General features: G+C 25.7%; 2 protein-coding genes across 4 annotated transcripts; one reads left to right on the top strand and one right to left on the bottom strand.

The window, feature by feature from the left end:
• The first annotated feature begins 2,188 nt into the window (after nucleotides 1-2,188).
• Nucleotides 2,189-10,798, top strand: LOC119680393 (high mobility group protein Z). Of its 2 annotated transcripts, none has more exons than XM_038093185.1 (3): nucleotides 2,189-2,314; nucleotides 9,336-9,512; nucleotides 10,350-10,798. In XM_038093185.1, the coding sequence occupies exons 2-3, from the start codon at nucleotides 9,360-9,362 to the stop codon at nucleotides 10,530-10,532; spliced, it is 336 nt and encodes a 111-aa protein (XP_037949113.1). In that variant the 5' UTR covers nucleotides 2,189-2,314; nucleotides 9,336-9,359; the 3' UTR covers nucleotides 10,533-10,798. The 2 variants fall into 2 exon arrangements, with proteins under 2 accessions (XP_037949113.1, XP_037949112.1); XM_038093184.1 differs by lacking the exon at nucleotides 2,189-2,314 and adding an exon at nucleotides 3,455-3,596.
• A 3,192-nt stretch (nucleotides 10,799-13,990) lies between these two features.
• LOC119684014 (high mobility group protein D) lies at nucleotides 13,991-16,282 on the bottom strand. 2 transcript variants are annotated; one of them, XM_038097944.1, is made up of 3 exons: nucleotides 16,173-16,282; nucleotides 14,436-14,625; nucleotides 13,991-14,369 (listed from the first exon to the last, which is right to left on the bottom strand). In XM_038097944.1, the coding sequence occupies exons 2-3, from the start codon at nucleotides 14,583-14,585 to the stop codon at nucleotides 14,184-14,186; spliced, it is 336 nt and encodes a 111-aa protein (XP_037953872.1). In that variant the 5' UTR covers nucleotides 14,586-14,625; nucleotides 16,173-16,282; the 3' UTR covers nucleotides 13,991-14,183. The 2 variants fall into 2 exon arrangements, with proteins under 2 accessions (XP_037953872.1, XP_037953873.1); XM_038097945.1 differs by lacking the exon at nucleotides 16,173-16,282 and adding an exon at nucleotides 14,976-15,070.
• Nucleotides 16,283-17,985: the final 1,703 nt, after the last annotated feature.

Genomic DNA, 17,985 nt, shown 5'->3' with positions numbered 1-17,985 from the left:
ATAACCATTTAAGCCCTACATTACATATATTTATATAAAATAACTGCTGTCGTTTCGACTAGATCTGCTACTTTTTTGCTATCGGTATTTTAAGCATCTTATTCATTTTGGCTATTTTAACATATTTATACATATGTATATTTAATAAATTCAATAAAACTAAAATATAATAAAAATAATATAAAATAAAATCAATAAGAAATAATAAAATTTGAATATTAATTTAAAAAATATAATTGTTATACATAATTTTATAATACTAATTATATAATTCATATAACATATCATATATAATTTTAAAAAAAATGGAATACATGTCAACAATAGTTATATATATCCGATGATAATAATAAATACATAACATAAATTTCTGTATGTATGCTATAAATTTATAAATAAATCTCTTAAAAATTTTTAATAAATTAAATAGTACGTAAACTACATTAAGAATTACAAAATTGTAAAAACTAACTTTTCATATTTTTTTACTTTGTGTATTGATCTACTGACAGTCATAGTTTTAAATTTTTCAAAACTACTTATTATAATTTATTAATTATTAACATATGTTTATATCTTATTTATTAATTTCATGTTAAAGTTTTTTTTATTTTATATATGTCAATTATGTTTTTTATAAAAAATTCAATGTAAAAATTATAATTTAAAAATTATTATATACACGTAATACTTGTTTACATACATACGAGTAATTGATTATAATTTTCAATATCATATTATTTATAATTTTTACTACATAAACTCAAGAATTATAATAAAAAATTTGTTAATAATGGTAACATATTAATATTACTAATTATTGTCTTATAATTTCATAAGGACAAGTATTATATATTATGACTTATAATTTTAGGCAGTGCACCCAAAACACAACACTTAATAGCATAATGTATTAAAGCGCTGTGCTTGCCTGTATACAACAGCCACTTCTTCTCTACATTATGCCTTAATATGAAAATATCATTGGTATGTATCATTAATACTTTGTCTCTCTCACCGAACCCCATGATATAATTTTATGTTTATCGTAACCCTACGGTCTGCAATTTCAATGCTACATCAAAGCTTGTCCAGTATTATTCTATATTTATGGCAACACTTTCTTAACTTATTAATACATTGCGAAACCAATTTACCTAATACTTTAATGATAAAACTGTTTAAAGCTTTTAATCACCGTTTTATATTACAATCGGAAATGCTATGAGTAAAAATTTATAAGATGTCAATACGCTAAGACGACGCAATTATTCCCAAATTAGTTATGTTTAGTTTAACATTTGCTATACAACAAACCCAATTTGCATATATTTCTATATTTTATAGGATAAACAATTTTAGGAATTCAAAATAACATATAGCTTATAGAAGTAATACTTTTAACAATATACACATATATAATAAAATTTTTATAATAAGAATATATAAAAAAAAATTTAAAAAATATATTACACATTTTCTCAATAATATATACTTAAACCATTTAAGCTTAAAACGTTTGTATATTGTTCTATTCTATCATATTTATTTAAACGCTGACCTACCTCAAAACAAATACTGAAAAATTCAATCAATGTGTATATATATTATATATTCAAATAATTAAAATAGGATTCTTTATTTACGTTTCGGAAATTTTATATTAATGATGAAAGTTTATATTTTAGTTTTTATATTTAAAAGTATTTGAATTGATATCCTTGATCAAATACAATTAAATTGGCATACGCAAAAATTATAACAATATGTTAAACTATTTACAGTTTATTGATATTGTTACGAAATATCATTTATATATTACAAAAACACTTTGTTATAAAATTAACAAAATATTTCATTTTAAATCAGATATTTAACATAATTTAATATGAAAATTTTTGGTACTGATATCTACAAATACCCTACAACTGCCTTCAGTTTTAACAAAATTTTGAAGTGTTTTCCTTCTGTTTGCACTGTGTATTGCTTTACTTCCTACAACGTATATACAGTATGAAGCTACTATAGATTTTACTCCACGTATACTGTTGCCTGCTTTTTTACTCGTTGTTCATTCAATACGAAAATGAACCAGTACCAACAACAATGCTGCATGCAAAATAACGCCGCACCAATGTTTGTGTGTGCGTGTTTGACTCTCTTATTGCTTTCAGTCGTACAAAAATTCATATAGAAAAATATTCTTGCCTGAAAACATTAAAACATTGTGACTTTTCGTTCAAAGCGTACGTGCTAGTGAAAAATAAGTTTTAGTTCGAAAATTATAATTAATTTTTGCATATTCTTTATTCAGGTAAGTCAAAATTGTTCTTCTACAATCTATTAGTTATATTTCCAAATACTTTTTTTTAACGAAACTACAAAAATCTGTGGCGTTTTATTATATAAAAATTTCGAAAGAAAACGACCTATTTTATCGTGAATTTCATATAAAAATCACTTTAACTTAACAACATGGCTGCTTGACTATTCGTTCGTAGCACATACGAGTACAAAATTTTATATTGAAAATTAAGCGCGCGTTTTCTTCGATTTTCTATAACTAAAACATAAAATGAAGTGACGGTTATTTTTTAAAATATTTTTATTAAATTTATAATATATTTTCAATTGTTTAAAACATAAAATTGTTAATTACGGCGTAAAATATTAAGAAAAAAAAGGTAAAGGAGGGTGTTGAATACACATTGAGTTGGCAGACATGGTGATTATTCAATACACAGAAATATATTAATACTAAAATGAAATATAATAAAATATGATATTTAAGCATAAAACAGAAAGTTTAAAATGAGAATTTATATTTTTGTACACATTTTTGTTAAATAACGCCATTTTTAAAACGAAGTTTCATAAAATAGTAACTTTCTGCTTATAATATTGGTATCAGTAATGGTGCTGTAAGAAAGGTACGGAATGAGAGGAGACTATTGGAAATAGAGCGTTGTAGGGTAGAGGGGAAGCATAAACTTTCGTTCGTTTTTACTGCATTTCGGGAGGTGGCGGGCAACTGAAGAAGAAGCTAGAAAATATTGAGAAAACAGAAATGTAAGCGATAGTGTAGTGTGTACTAATTCTGATAAAGAACAAAATCTTTAACCAGCAATCAAAGACTGTATTTTCTAATAATTAAATAATAATAATATTTAATTTCATGTACATATATATTAATATATGAATGAGAGTATTTAATTAAAAAACGCATATTTTATATGGTGTTGTTTTTTTTTTTTGATATTTTGTCTTATTTTATTGGACACCACTGTACTTGCTTACCCCGCTATATAAAAATTTTTCATATACAAATATACACATTTGCTGCTTCAGTATGGCTGCTTTATATGACGAATACATTTCGTACCCTCGTGGTACGTACGAAATTCAATTCACTATGCTTTGCCTTTGCTCGTATTTGTACGTACAGCCAGTTCATTCTATGGTTAACTTTTTAAGCAAGCGAGTGGCGTTCAGTTGAGTTCCGTACAAATATTTAGCAAAACCAAGAGTTTTACACAAGTATATTTCTGGTAAAGCATCATTAATATAAGATTGTTTCGTGCGTTATTTTGTACAGTGTAAGTTAAAATAATTGAACTCGTTTAAGCAATATATTTTTTTATTTTCGTAATCTTTATGAATAAAATAAATGTGTGCTTTGAGAAAACATATTCATTAAATAAGTTAATAAAGTGAAATTTGACGATTTTTATTTGAAAAAAAAAAAAAATAAATAAACCTACACAAAAAATATTTTTGGAAGTTTAGCTAAAAAGCATATGTGTGCTCTTTTTTTTACCATAATTGATTTCATTTAAAAAAGAAAAGTAATTTTGAAAGTTATTGTACTTTAAAAAGAAATACTGTATATCTGTTAAATTTCGAAAATAAGTTTAAATACTTTCATTAAGTGCAAAAATGTGTCAAAATTCTGGACTGTACGTTCTGTTTAAAATAAACTGCGGCAATCTTAACCTTTAAAAATCAGATATAAAATTATTTATTAGCCACTACTGTACGTTTAAGCGACATGTTGGCGCAAAAATAATGTGTCTATAATCTTTGATTTTAACAACTTCAGTTTATTAATAAATGTGTTTTAACAACAATTTAATTTGTTAAAGCACAGTATTTTAATACGATGGTGAACCATTTCTTCTAGCTTTATTATATAAATTTACAAAACAGGTTAAAATGGATTTCTAATTTTAATACATTTATATGACTAAAAATTGGAAATAAAGGCTTTTTTTTTGATGTATATAAAGATATTCCGAATTTTCTTTTAGCACGATGCTTAGTCAAAAAAATGGCGCCAAAAAATTTATAAATGGAACTTCGCATTTCACTAATGCAAAATATTCGTTGATATGCACTGTCATTGACTCTATCGTATTGTTTGTTATTGCTTTATACATTTTTTTTCTTTTATCTTTCGTTCTTTATTTCATAAACGTATTTTTATTGATATTATCCATAGTTTTCCCAATTCTTATTTACATTATTGCAGTACCGTTATTAATGTTTACCAAAAAAAAAAAAAAAAGATATATTAACTTTTTAGATTATTTTGTGTGTTCATTTTGCACTTAGAAATTCAAGTAGTATTTTTACAATTTCAAAGTATGATGTCTCATTCTTCAGCGACATATTCACGCGCCTGCACGTCGTACCATATCAACAACGACCAAACAGCTTCGTTGCTTGCCGATAACTAAACCCGAACATAAAAGTTCAGTTGTTTTTGTAAAAAAATATGGCTGCTTGTACAGTGCGTCTCAAAATAATGTTGGAAAAAATGTATAATGTGTTTAAAAAATTTTCTTAAATTTAGAATTAGACACAATCTAAATTTTTCTGAAAAATTTATACGGATTTCTAAAAAGTATTTGCTTTTATTAAGGCTTTTTTTTTTTTAATTGCTAATATCTGATTTTCATTTTAATGTCAAACAATTATTCACATTTTGGTTTTGTTTATTGTATTATACATCTGTATGTATAAATATTTTTTTCTTATAAGATTTGTTATATTGTATTTTTTTAGTTAAGTATAAATGCGACAAAAAATTTAAAATTTTGTTGTCTCTGTTATGGCAGTGATGGCCAACTTATGAGTTTTTAGCTAAATGCGCAATGAGAAATAAAAAAAGATAAAGCCTCAGTTGAGTCCTAATATTATTTACTACTGCTTATTTATTTAATTGACATATTTTTTTTTGTTTGAAGTTAACAAAAACAATGTTTGTTGTAAAATGTGATAAAAACATTTTTACATGAAATCAAATCTATTTCTTACTCAATTTGTTCGAAAATATTAACTTTTCTTTGAATATAATATTTATTTATTATATTGAATTACACAACTACATTACACATCTGATGAACAAATAGACCTAGAACAAAGGCGCATTTAGTTGATTTTTAAAAGTTTTTTTTTTTTTGATTAAACCATTAATAAAATTTTCATACACTCAACTATATAAATTTTCATTGATAATATGATAATATTTATACCATAAGTAGCAACTTCTAGTGTGGGTTTCATTTAAGTATATCTTATATTAAAGGTACATTTTCTATATTATTTAATATTACTTTCGGAAACAGTCACATTTTATTTAAAGAACTCATTCGTTTTGGTTATATAAAACAATAAATTATTAAAAACAATAATAAAAATTGGTTAAATCTACATATCATTTAAATTAGTCTTCTCTTTTTTAATGTTCAGTTTTCAGTTTTAATTTCAGTATAAATAGTTTGAAACAAAAATTATAAATTTATTTAATAAGTCATAATATCGTATCATATGATATAAAAATAATATTTGTAGGAGTTAAAAGAAATTGTTTATGTTCTTCAATATCAACTGTTTCGATTTTGCTTCTGTTTCTAGCCATCACTGTACTAAATTATAAAATTTTTTTTAGTGGTGCTATTACAAAAAAATTTATTTAAAATAAAAAAATATTCCTTTGCTTTAAAAAAATTAAAAATATCAATTAATTTTGCTTTTTAAAAAACAAAATATATTCATAAATTGTATGAGATTGGATTGTATGGGAATTGTTACAGTGTTAATATTTCTTGATAATAATTATTTCAGTACGTATATTGTCCACTGCGCAAATCCCTGCAAAAGTATCTACCCCAAAATGCTGGCAGTGCGCACAAGCTCAAAATTAAAATAGTGCTAGCAAGTCCTTGTCATAAAAACAAGACGCCATGTCAAACGACCCCAAATTGACTTTGCAATTGTATTTGTTGTATTTGTGACTTTACTGTACAAACTTACATATGCCTACTCTCAAGTGTGCGTGGGCTGTATTTCAATGTATATAAGCTATAAAAATTAAAAATTTTTTCTCTTGTAATTTTATAAAATATTTGTTTTTAATTTAGTAAACGATATATATTTAATGTTATAAATTAACACAAAATTAAACTAACTTTGCTTAATTTAGTTGACAATATAAAATGATATTAGTAGTTTGTTCTTGATGTATGGAATGTTTTGTCAATTATTTTTATGCTTATACTCATTTTACCCCAGTTAATAAAGTATGCGCGTCCAAATACTCATACAAAAGAAATGTTACATAAACCAAGGAGCACGGATCTGTTGTACTACAAAATGAGCAAGCAACTGCGTCAACTACCCCTAAGTGAGTTCAAACAGTAACATAGCAATGTAGGTGGTAAATTGGTGGTGTTTAGGTGCTTGTCCAATTTTATACCTCATTTTTTTTATTTATTTTTTTTTTTTTCAACTCAACACATCATTTTCTGCTGTTTAACGGTAATGTAAAGTTATATGTATGTATGTACTCGTTACTTTTATAAAATACGTATAGTACAGAGACTACATATTCAACCTGTCAACTTCGCATCTTTTATTCACCACCCACTTTAAAGCAAAGCGCAACACTTGAAACAACTCACCAACACTGGCTATTATTTGGTTTATTCATCATATAATGAGTGTGGGTAAAGAAGGTAATAGGTGTCAGTGTATAGTAGATAAACACAATTTTGTGCCTACACTGACTACTGACTGTTCTAGCTGAAAATAGCACAGAAGCGAGAGAAAATGGAAATTATGTTGCATCGAGTTGATGCTAAGTAAAAAAAATATATAATTTTTATATTTGTTATTTATAAGCTAACTTTTTTTTCGGTAACTACGCATACTTGAATCAGTTTTCCTCAAACTACTTTTTAAACTATCTGTCTACAATGTATATTTCAATTCACTTATTTGGTTATTATATTTGTGCCGTCGCATGTTTTTTACAGTTCAATTTCATAATTGTGCTTTCTCGTTTGAGTTCATCAACACACATTTAGAACTTGTAAATTTCCTTTGTAATTGGCTGTAGTTCTAGCTTTATTTGCGACCATAGGGTGATCTAATATAATTGAAGATTTGAAAGCGCCTATTTTTTTTTTTTTCTAAAGATGTTAACCTCTTATATATCATATTATTACAGTTATTAATTGCTTTTTTTTTTTTGAATATAATTACATTACTTGTTTATTGTTTGTTTTGACTGCTACTGAGGCAAAAGCAATTAGTGACATACAACAACAACATCGAGCTATTGTGTGTATATGCACCTGAGCAGCATTATTTTTTAGAGTCTATTTGATAGTAATTTTTACCACCAAGTGCCCAACATCGTCAATAATATTTTATTGCCAATATGACTAAATGGTCTGTTATTATAGGTATTCTATGTTGTGCAATAACTATGTGCAAGTATGTATGTATGTAAGTTCAAAATCGGCGGAGTGTACTAGATTTTTTTTTACTTGATTTTAAATATTGATTTTCGGAAAAGAATTCTTATAATTATGTACATCGAAAACAACAATAAGGACATTTTCACTGTATGAACTTATAACTTATGACAGATACAATATAGAACTATAAGCTTTGTCAATTTTTAGTCATAGATTGAAGCACCCTTTATTCGTAAATTAATTATAGTTTTTAACCAAGTAAGAGAGGACGTACGTGAAACTTTTTTTCTTTTCTTGTTATTATTATTATAATAATGACGCATTTTATATGGTTAGGAAATGCAACTATAGTACCAAATGGGGCAGCATTTACCAAACTTCACCATTGCATTAAAGAATATTTTTAAAATATTTACATAAGCATTTATGTATGTTAATTGTGTAATATTATATGTTTTCATAATATTTGTATGGTATATAAAATTATATTTAAATAAATTTTATATAGATATAAAATATTTACAATTTTAATTATATATATTTCAGTATATACAGTTCAATAGCTAACTAATTAACACAACAATAATTTGAAATTATGATATACAAATGTAATTAATTGACATATATTTAGGAACGTTTACTTATTGAAGTAATGTGCAGCACAAACATACATGTATACAGTTATTGATTACATAAAAAATGTACAACACATACATGAGTATATAGTATTGATATTTAAATGAAAATTAATGAGTGACAAATTTGCGTTTTTGCAACAACTGTACTTGGATGGTCAAATAAATATGTACATATTAATACATAAGTTACCATCATCCTGTCTGTAATATATATTTTAACATGTAATATCACACACATACATACTTATATGTAAGTGCATAAAATATATACACAAAATATAAATGTAATTAATTGTATAAATTAGAATAGTATTTACTTAAGAAGTACATACGTTAGTATATAAACTTTCCTATAATAAGCACAAACTACTTACGTATGTGCATACAAATATATTCAAATATTCTGCAACTACATTAGAAATTAATCTTGTATTACTTTTTCGGAATATATATTATTACCAACCATTTTTTAATATAACTATCATTTGGAGATAGGAAAATTATTTGCACATTGCGAAATAAGTTCTTATATTTAATATAATAGATCAACGTTTATATAGCAGCACACAAGCTAAATAAATTCCGGCTCACTTTCTAGCTCCGCAAAATTTCTAAATCATCAAATCCCTCGATTCACACTTTTCTTTCCTAGTCATTTTCAAATATCCTGCTGAGCTAAACATATCCGTTCGAAGTGTAGAACACAAATACTGGCAAATATAATAGCTTAATCGAAAATCTTTTAAATTCCAACACGCACTCGATCTTATAATCTATATTTGATTAATATATAATTTTTGATTAATTATATACAATGGAAAATACAAGTTATAATAGTTTTTTTTTTTTTTATATATAATTTTAGTCGTAAGAATTAATAATCGCTGGAAAAAGTGCAAATATTTATAAATGTTAATTTTATTTTTATTTTCAGTAAAAGAAAACTAAATTATTAAACATGAGTGGAGAACGTCCAAAGCGCCCCCTATCTGCCTATATGTTATGGCTTAATGAGAACCGCGAACAAATTAAAAAAGACAATCCTGGCAGTAAGGTAACAGATATTGCTAAAAAGGGTGGTGAACTATGGCGTGCAATGAAGGATAAAAGCGTAAGTAGCAAATTAAAATATCAGTTTTAGTTTAGTTTAAGTACCAAATAAAAAACATAATTAGCCATAGATTAATTCATAATAATTAGGCTATAAGTGAGAAATGGTTTTATTTTATTTATCAAATAAAAAAACTGTTTAAAAAATATATATTTATTTATATAATTCTTTCTTAAATTAAAATTGATATTTCGAAGTTTTTTTAACTTCTTTATCGCATCTCTCCAACTCTGCTCTCTGATAAATAAATCTGACGAAACATCGATGTTTTTAAAAACTAAAAACTATTTTTAAAAAATTAAAAACTGTGTTTATTTAAAAACCGTTAAAAATAGTAAAAACTGTACTCAAAACAATTAAATAATTACACTAAATATACTATAATATACATATATTTTTACAATATGTAAATAAAATGTATGCACATTAAGTTAAAAAGCTAAGAGAGTTGTTCAATATTTTTACACCCATATTCTGTTTTATACCTAGCAAAGTAATATTTATTGGTAGTATAGGCTAATATTTATTATTGTCATGTTCTAGCATTACATTAAAGTTGTAAATTAAGAACTTAAGAATTTAACATAAGATTTCCACAAATCTCGGTTTCTAGCAATATATCTTAACTCATTATAGGCTGGCTAATAGATAGTGTGGAAATGTAAGATAAACACACTTTATACACATAAATAAAATACCATAAGACAGGCACAAATTTGACAGCAACGGAAGATAATATTATTAATCAATATTCTATGATTACAAAGAAAAAATATTAAATACTGTTGATAAATTTTGTTTAATCATATTTTATATATATTCCATTAATTTTTATAGGAATGGGAACAAAAGGCTATTAAAATGAAGGAAGATTACAACAAAGCAGTTAAGGAATATGAAGCAAATGGTGGTACCGATACAGGTGCTGGTAAGAAGCGTAAGAGCAAGGGAGCCAAGCCAGTCAAGAAATCAAAGAAGAAAGAGACTTCTGAAGAGGAAGAAGAGGAGGATAGCGAGTAAACTTCTCTATTAAAATATAACATCAGAAAACTTAAGTTAAAACATTTAAGTAAATTAATTTAAGACTTACATTCATGTAATAAAAACTCAAAAAAAAAATTGACAAAAACAAAAATCAAAAAAAAAAACAATAGAAAATATTTATAATGTTAAATCTAATTGCTGGCTTTTCAACTTTTAACTTCTTTAATATAACTTGATATCTACACATGTGGCAAGTGTTTTAACCAATTATGCCAATTGTTGAGACACCGATAACAACTTAACTCCGAACAGGTTAAAAAGTGTAGGTTTTATTATTATTTTAAAAAAATAATAATACAAAATTGTATTTTCTTTTTATAATAGAATGTAAATTAATACATACAAAAATATGTATAAAACTTAAGCTAATAAAAAACATAAAAAATTTAAAAAAAAGTTTAATTAATAGTAATTAAAATGTAAAGTATAAAAACACGACTTACATTATAAAATCCTTACACAAATCCACACTTTAAATAATTTTAAATAAGAAAAAAAAACAACAATTTTATGAGAAAAGTTTTAAAATATCTTTATAGTCTTAATGTTGTGAAACTTAAGAAGAACAACGTTTATTTTGAACGAAATATAAAAAACTTCTACACAAAAAAGTTTGTAAATGTAGCTCTGAATATAAATAAACTTAAATTATATATTAAAACAAATACTTTGCTTGATATTTTCTAATTTTTGCTACTCATATTCTACATTAGCTGTTATTAATGACACTTTGGTTTGGACCAATCTTTAATATTAATAAGTAAAAAATAGAGTATTATTAATATGAGAAAATAGAATAACACAGTAATGTAGTTTTTTTATAACTATGAAATACTTTAAAAAATTGATTTCTGAGGTTAACACGAATTGAACTTATTGGTTGCAGTGAATAAGAACCGATATACTTTATACTCGTTCTACATATAGCATTACGTGGAGGAGTAACAACTTGCTTGCTATTATTATTGTTGTGACAGTAATTAGCCACAGGGCTGTTGAATGCTCATCTGTATGAAATTTAAAGATAAATTGCTGTGTCTTCCCTAACTTTATTGTTGGCATGAATTTTGCACACACTTCACTTTTTCAGCAACGTAAATTTAAGTTTACAGACGAAATTCAAAAATATTGCGCACATTTAAATATAAAAAATCTTACCAAAGTCTAATCAGTGTAGTCGCCCAGTTAGATAGTAAATGGTTGTCCTTTTTGATAAGATTAATTTTTGATTCCAATTACATATACGATAATAACTATAATAAATAATAACTAATTTAAATAATGAACCATCATAATTTCGAACCTAATTATGATTCCAGTCCAGATCGCCGAGCTAAAGGACTAGTAAGTACTAAAGTTGAATAACCAGCCGTATTGCTTTGTAAGTGCTCTACAAACGAGTTCTATGAACACCCCACAAACAGCTTGCAAGCGTTGTTAACATATTCTGATCTTCTACCGACAATATGCAAAAATTGGTCGCATATTTCTAGAGCGACATTATGAATTTCCTTTCTAGTTAATCCTGGTCATTTTCACTGTCTCTGGCGGTGAGATTACAAACCATCTCAATGAAGGCAAAGACAGAAACGAAATAGTTATTGGGAAAAATGTTTGGGATTGTAGTGAACGCAAAGTAAAAATATTTAAAAACTAACCTTTATCCCCATTCAAAAGTCACACACCGTCAATGGGGTGGGGTATTAATTAATTGGATATTTATTGAAATATGCTATAGGACACTTAAACAATGATTTCCAAAATTAGAAGAACTGTAATTATGTCACCCTTGGATGTAATTAATCAACCATTTAAATCTCATCTTTAGTAAAGTTATCTTGTTACTGGTTCTTTGTCTATTTAACATGCTGAATATAACTTTTAGTTTAGTTTTTCTATTTCCACGAGTCATACTGACAATGGGATAATATAGCAAGGTTATGATTAAGATATCCGTTCCAGTGTTATGCTTCTGTCCAGTTGGATTTTGTTTATGTATAATATTTACTATTTTTATGTAAATAAAATATCGCATGTATGGTTGGTTTTGATACTATATAGTTCTTTCCGTATTAAAGCGATCATTATATCAAATAATACGTATAAGTTTTATTATATGGTCGTCGATTCTAATTGTTTTTTGTAAATTTAAAGCTTCGGAATGATGTCAACATTTATTAAAGTTTATATGTACACTATCATTAGATGATGCTTTCATTTGACCTACAAATCACATGAATTATGTTATATTATATTTATCGTTATAAGTTTAACCAAAGAATTATTACGTTAACTGAGTTTGTTTATAAAGAAATACTATAGAGTGGTCTATGTCGGATGTATTTTGATAAAAAGATAGTTTGGAAATCTCTCTATAAAACTACTATTTTCTTTCAATTATTACGTAAGGTTATTAAGTTCTATGTATCTACTTTTTTGATAACTCGCTCGGAAACTTGTTGATATTTGACAATATGACTATTGGCTATTCAGATCAAGAAATGAGTATTTTGTCTGCCATCATTAAAATAAAAATTTTCACCCAATTATTGTGTAAGATTATTAAATTCTTTGGATCAGCTGAAGGATCTCCTACCTTTTTGATAACTTGCTCGGAATCGCGTTGATATTTGACCATAAGGCTATTGGCTATTCTGATCTAGAAATGAGCATTTATAGTAGATATCACCTATTTTGTCTGCCATCATTAAAATAAAAATTTATCAAAATACAATAGTGGAGATTTGTTTTCACACTGTATCATTTAATATTATATAAAATCGAATTTTATATTAAAAAATTAAACGATGCATTAATACTTTATAAAAATTACGTTGTTTATTTAAATAGTTCTTATGCTATAAAATTGTATGAACTATATTAAAGAAAATTTAAGAGTATTTATATGCATATATTAAAAACATTCAGCTACGCTGAGCCGTTTATTTTCATAATTTGTACTATTGAATTATTTATTAAATACGAAATATTGATTTGATTTACAAGACATTAGAGAATTCTTTGATTTTGTATAAAATTACTCATTTAATATTTAAAATAAATTGTATGTAGTTTTTATAAAAATCCATCCTTTTGTCAAGCACATATTAACTTTGTTCGTTAAAATTGTGAAAAACCAATATATTTGTTAAAATTTATTAATTTGTAAAGTTTGTGAAAAATACGAATACTTCCATATCATATCAACCTATTGTTAACATCCACTAAGTGTAATATTTTCAGCACTAAATATTTATTTTTGTTTTAATATTTTAACTAAATATTATTAGCTGAACAATAATTCCAATATCTATTCTTTAAATTCATATGTGTTACTTGAATTAGATAAACGCAATTACACAGCATTATGAATATTAAATATAGAGATATTTATCTTTAGTTTCTATGTAACCCAATCAATCTACTTTTACCTACAATAAATTTCCATTTTATATTTATTTATGTAATTTATTTTGAACGACTTAACTCGAACATGTTAAATTTAATCTCTATACTTGTTTAATTATTCGAATATTTTTTTAAATCTTTTTTTACAGTTTTTAACATGTTTTTATGTATAAATGCAATTTTTATTTTATAACTAAAAAAAGTTAAAATTTAAAATATTTATTCGCTCTCATCCTCATCCTCGTCATCCTCTGATGCAGCCTTTTTGCTCTTCTTTGCCGGCTTCTTTACAGCTTTACCACGCTTTTTACCTCCACCGTTGGCAGCACCACCACCATTTGCTTCAAATTCTTTAACTGCATCTTCATAATCTTCTTTAGCTTTGGCCGCCTTTGCTTCCCATTCCTATGAACATATCATTATATATTAGAACATCTGCTCAACAATTATTTATATTATATTTGCACATACCGATTTATCCTTCATTGCACGCCACAGCTCTCCACCCTTCTTAGCAACTTCTGTAACTTTAATACCTGGGTTTTCTCGCTTGATCTGATCGCGAGCACTGTTTAACCACAGCATGTATGCTGAGAGAGGACGCTTAGGTTTATCTGACATATTGATTACTTTAGTGTTGATAATTTGTGTACGATTATAACTATAATAAAAGAAAAAAAAACGAGGAAAACAAAAATTAGTCATCAAATCAAGATTTTATAAATTAGAATTATGTAAAATGGATACATATAAATAAATATTTAGCTATATGAAGTAAGAATTGTTTACAATTTAAGACTAAACATATTTATTGCTCATGAAAGGAACGAAACAAAAAGGCGCCAATTTTAAACAAAAACCAAGCCAAGCCATGCATCGTAGCAGAAATTAATGAATATATATATTTTCACGAGTAAAAAATTAACACTTTAAGATATCAGATATATTTTCTTATTTATTCACAAAATGTAATAACTTATAAAAATTAACTATATATTTATTCTGACCAACCTATTTCGTTAAACTTCTAATTTCAACTGTACAAAACATAAATCGCAGTATACACAGGAAGCAAGTAATGAAGCGATGGCGCAAAAAGGCAGATGCTAGGCACATCAACCACTATTGCAGTTTTGATGTTAGAAAGAGATGGTTATAATACTGAATTAAAATAGTAGGTAGAAAAGGTTATCTACTTCACATTTAAAGGAAAGCTGACAATAAAAAAAATAAAACAAAATAAAATGAACAAGGATAAAGGTGTAATAGGAAGAACACAAAAAGACAAAAGACAAAAAAAAAAATTATATATGTAATGTACCTAAAGCTATTTAGCTACATTTTCAAATTAAAAATATTGCCTTTATACTTAGATTAGTTTTTAACACTTTATAAATAACACAAATTTAATGATATTAATTACAATAATAATAAAAAAAAACCCTTCATTTTTATTGATATTTTTTATAAAACTAACAATCTAAAAAAAATTGTCTTTATTAGAAAATTTGAGTTTGCGTAGTATACTTTACATTCACATTTATCTGTAATCTGACAAATATTTTAAAAGAACCGTCAAACTAATAAAAAATTGAATATTTTATGAAATGAATCTATTTGCGAAATATTTTCTAAACGTTTGTTTCAATACTTGTGCAAAATGTTTATATTTTAACAATTCGATAAATTAAACTTGGCGTCATTTTGTTCAGCATTAATGGAATCATTCACTTTTAAAATGGCGCCAAAACTTTATTCAAAATAGTGACGCTAAACCACAATATTTTAAGCACATTTTCAGAGCATTAGCACAAATCGATATTAACATATTTCTTAAATTTAAATAATTTATGATTAAAAAAGAAACAAAAAAAAGCACTACGATTGAGAATTACACATTTTATGTACCCAAGCTGCTTTAATGGTAAATCAATATGGCAGCCGGCGTTTCGTTATTATATATTCATAAATTCAAACGCTTTATGATTTTACACAAATTAAAAACTCATGTTATCTCAATTCAATCAACTATTGTTAACTTTACTTTTATTACAATGAAGCAAGTTTTTTTTTGTAAATTATAAATAATATATAAAAAATAATAAGGTACACACTGCGTCATTAATTTACATAAAAAACACTTTTTTTTTCAAATTCTTAATGTAATACATAATTTTTGTTAAACTTATTTATATTTTATAAATTTACCTTAAAACGTTTTATTAACGTGACTAAATTTAAACGCCTAAAGCTGTAGACTTTCTTTTACGAACACGAAACCGAACTTCTCAATACGAGCGTAAGACAAGAACTGTACTTGTGAATGCAAGAAGTGAGCAAACATCGATTTCATCGAGTAAAAAATAACTACTAGTTGTGAATTTACAAAACACAAAATTTGAACCTTTCTTGTGGTATAGTACAAAATACAATTTCACCACGAAATTGAAGTGGAAGAAACGCTTCAAGTAAATTTTATTAAATTTATTTATGGTACATTATATAATAAATTTAATATTGATTGTTAAAATAATATATGTAATTCAATGAATAATGAATATATATACAGTTTTGTAAGACATAAATAAAACAAAAATAAAACTTTTGTATATGTAAAAATTTTTTATTATATTATTATTTATTTTGCAACGTATTTTTCTTTTTAACTTTTTATTTTTTTTGCGCCTGTTTTGTTTATAATAGTTGTATGATAATATAACTATTAACAATTGCTTAAGTTCCTCCTCTTCTACTTTATTACATACAACAGAGTATTTAACAACATTGAGTGTCATCTTATACATATATTTATACGACAATTGGGGTCTTATAAAGAGATTCATATTACAATTGCCAATTTCTTCTATTTACTATTTCAGTACATTTTTGCGGGGTGTCTACATAACATGGCCCATATTGTACCTTCTACACATGTTGGCTTTAAAGGTTTCTAAAAAAAATATTTGTAACGTTCTAAATTGATCATTTTCAATCAAACTAAGGTTGTGTGCGAGTTAGGCTAAGTTGATGCTAAACCAAATGGGAGATTTTTTGGGATTTTTTGCACTGCACACATTTTGCCATTTATCAACACGTATCGACACATCAATACATTATCGACACAACTTAAAATATCCCTCATTTAGAACGCAACTTAGTCTAACTCGCACACGACCTAAAATTACATATTCTAGAGTGAGCTCGAGTTTGACTTGCAGAAAGGTGTCACAGTTCTCTAAATTTCGATGTATGCATGTTTAATTGCACATTTGGCAACTCTAAATATTTGCATCAGTGAAAAAGGAAATTTAAAATCAACTCGTTGAACACAAACACAATGGTGGTGGAAAATAATTCAGAGATACCATACTAATGTAAATAATTGTAATGAGCTATTGCAAATATTTCTTTTTTTTTTCAATGATATGAAAGTCAAAGTTTATATACATTTTAGGCCGTTTGCGAGTTTGAGTAAATTGAGGTAAAGTAAATTAAAATTTTGTAGGGATGTTTTGAGCAGCACTTATGTAAAATATTTATTTATTTATTTATTGCACTTATTTATTATTTTTGATTAAAAATTTTCAAATTTATTTATATATTAAAAATCTTATAAAATTTTCGCAATAGTAACACTAAATTTACCTAATTTTTGTCTAATTTACCTTATTCGAAATTCTGGTAAATACCAACATTTGCTGCCATACCGACATAATTTACTATTTCCTGCATTTGCCATCAATTTACTCGAACTCGCATACGGCCTTAATGTGTGCTTTTATAATATTTATATTATTAAATGCTTTATAAAATTTGTTGAATTGTTTGTTATGCATGTGTTATGTTATATTGGGCCATTTATTTTTTACTGCGTAATATCTTTATCTCACACAGAATTTCGACTATATATTGATAATTGAAGGGATATCTTACACTATTTTTCGAGTAACTCAGTTTCTTTTCTTAATCTTCTTTAGAATAATCTATGTAAAAATATACAACTGTTTTATTTTATACTGAT

The sequence above is a fragment of the Teleopsis dalmanni genome, chromosome 2, assembly GCF_002237135.1.
Source record: "Teleopsis dalmanni isolate 2A chromosome 2, ASM223713v2, whole genome shotgun sequence".
In the NCBI taxonomy this organism is placed as follows: Eukaryota; Metazoa; Arthropoda; class Insecta; order Diptera; family Diopsidae; genus Teleopsis; species Teleopsis dalmanni.
Note: the sequence above shows the minus strand (reverse complement) of the source record. Positions and strands in the feature narration are given on the sequence as shown.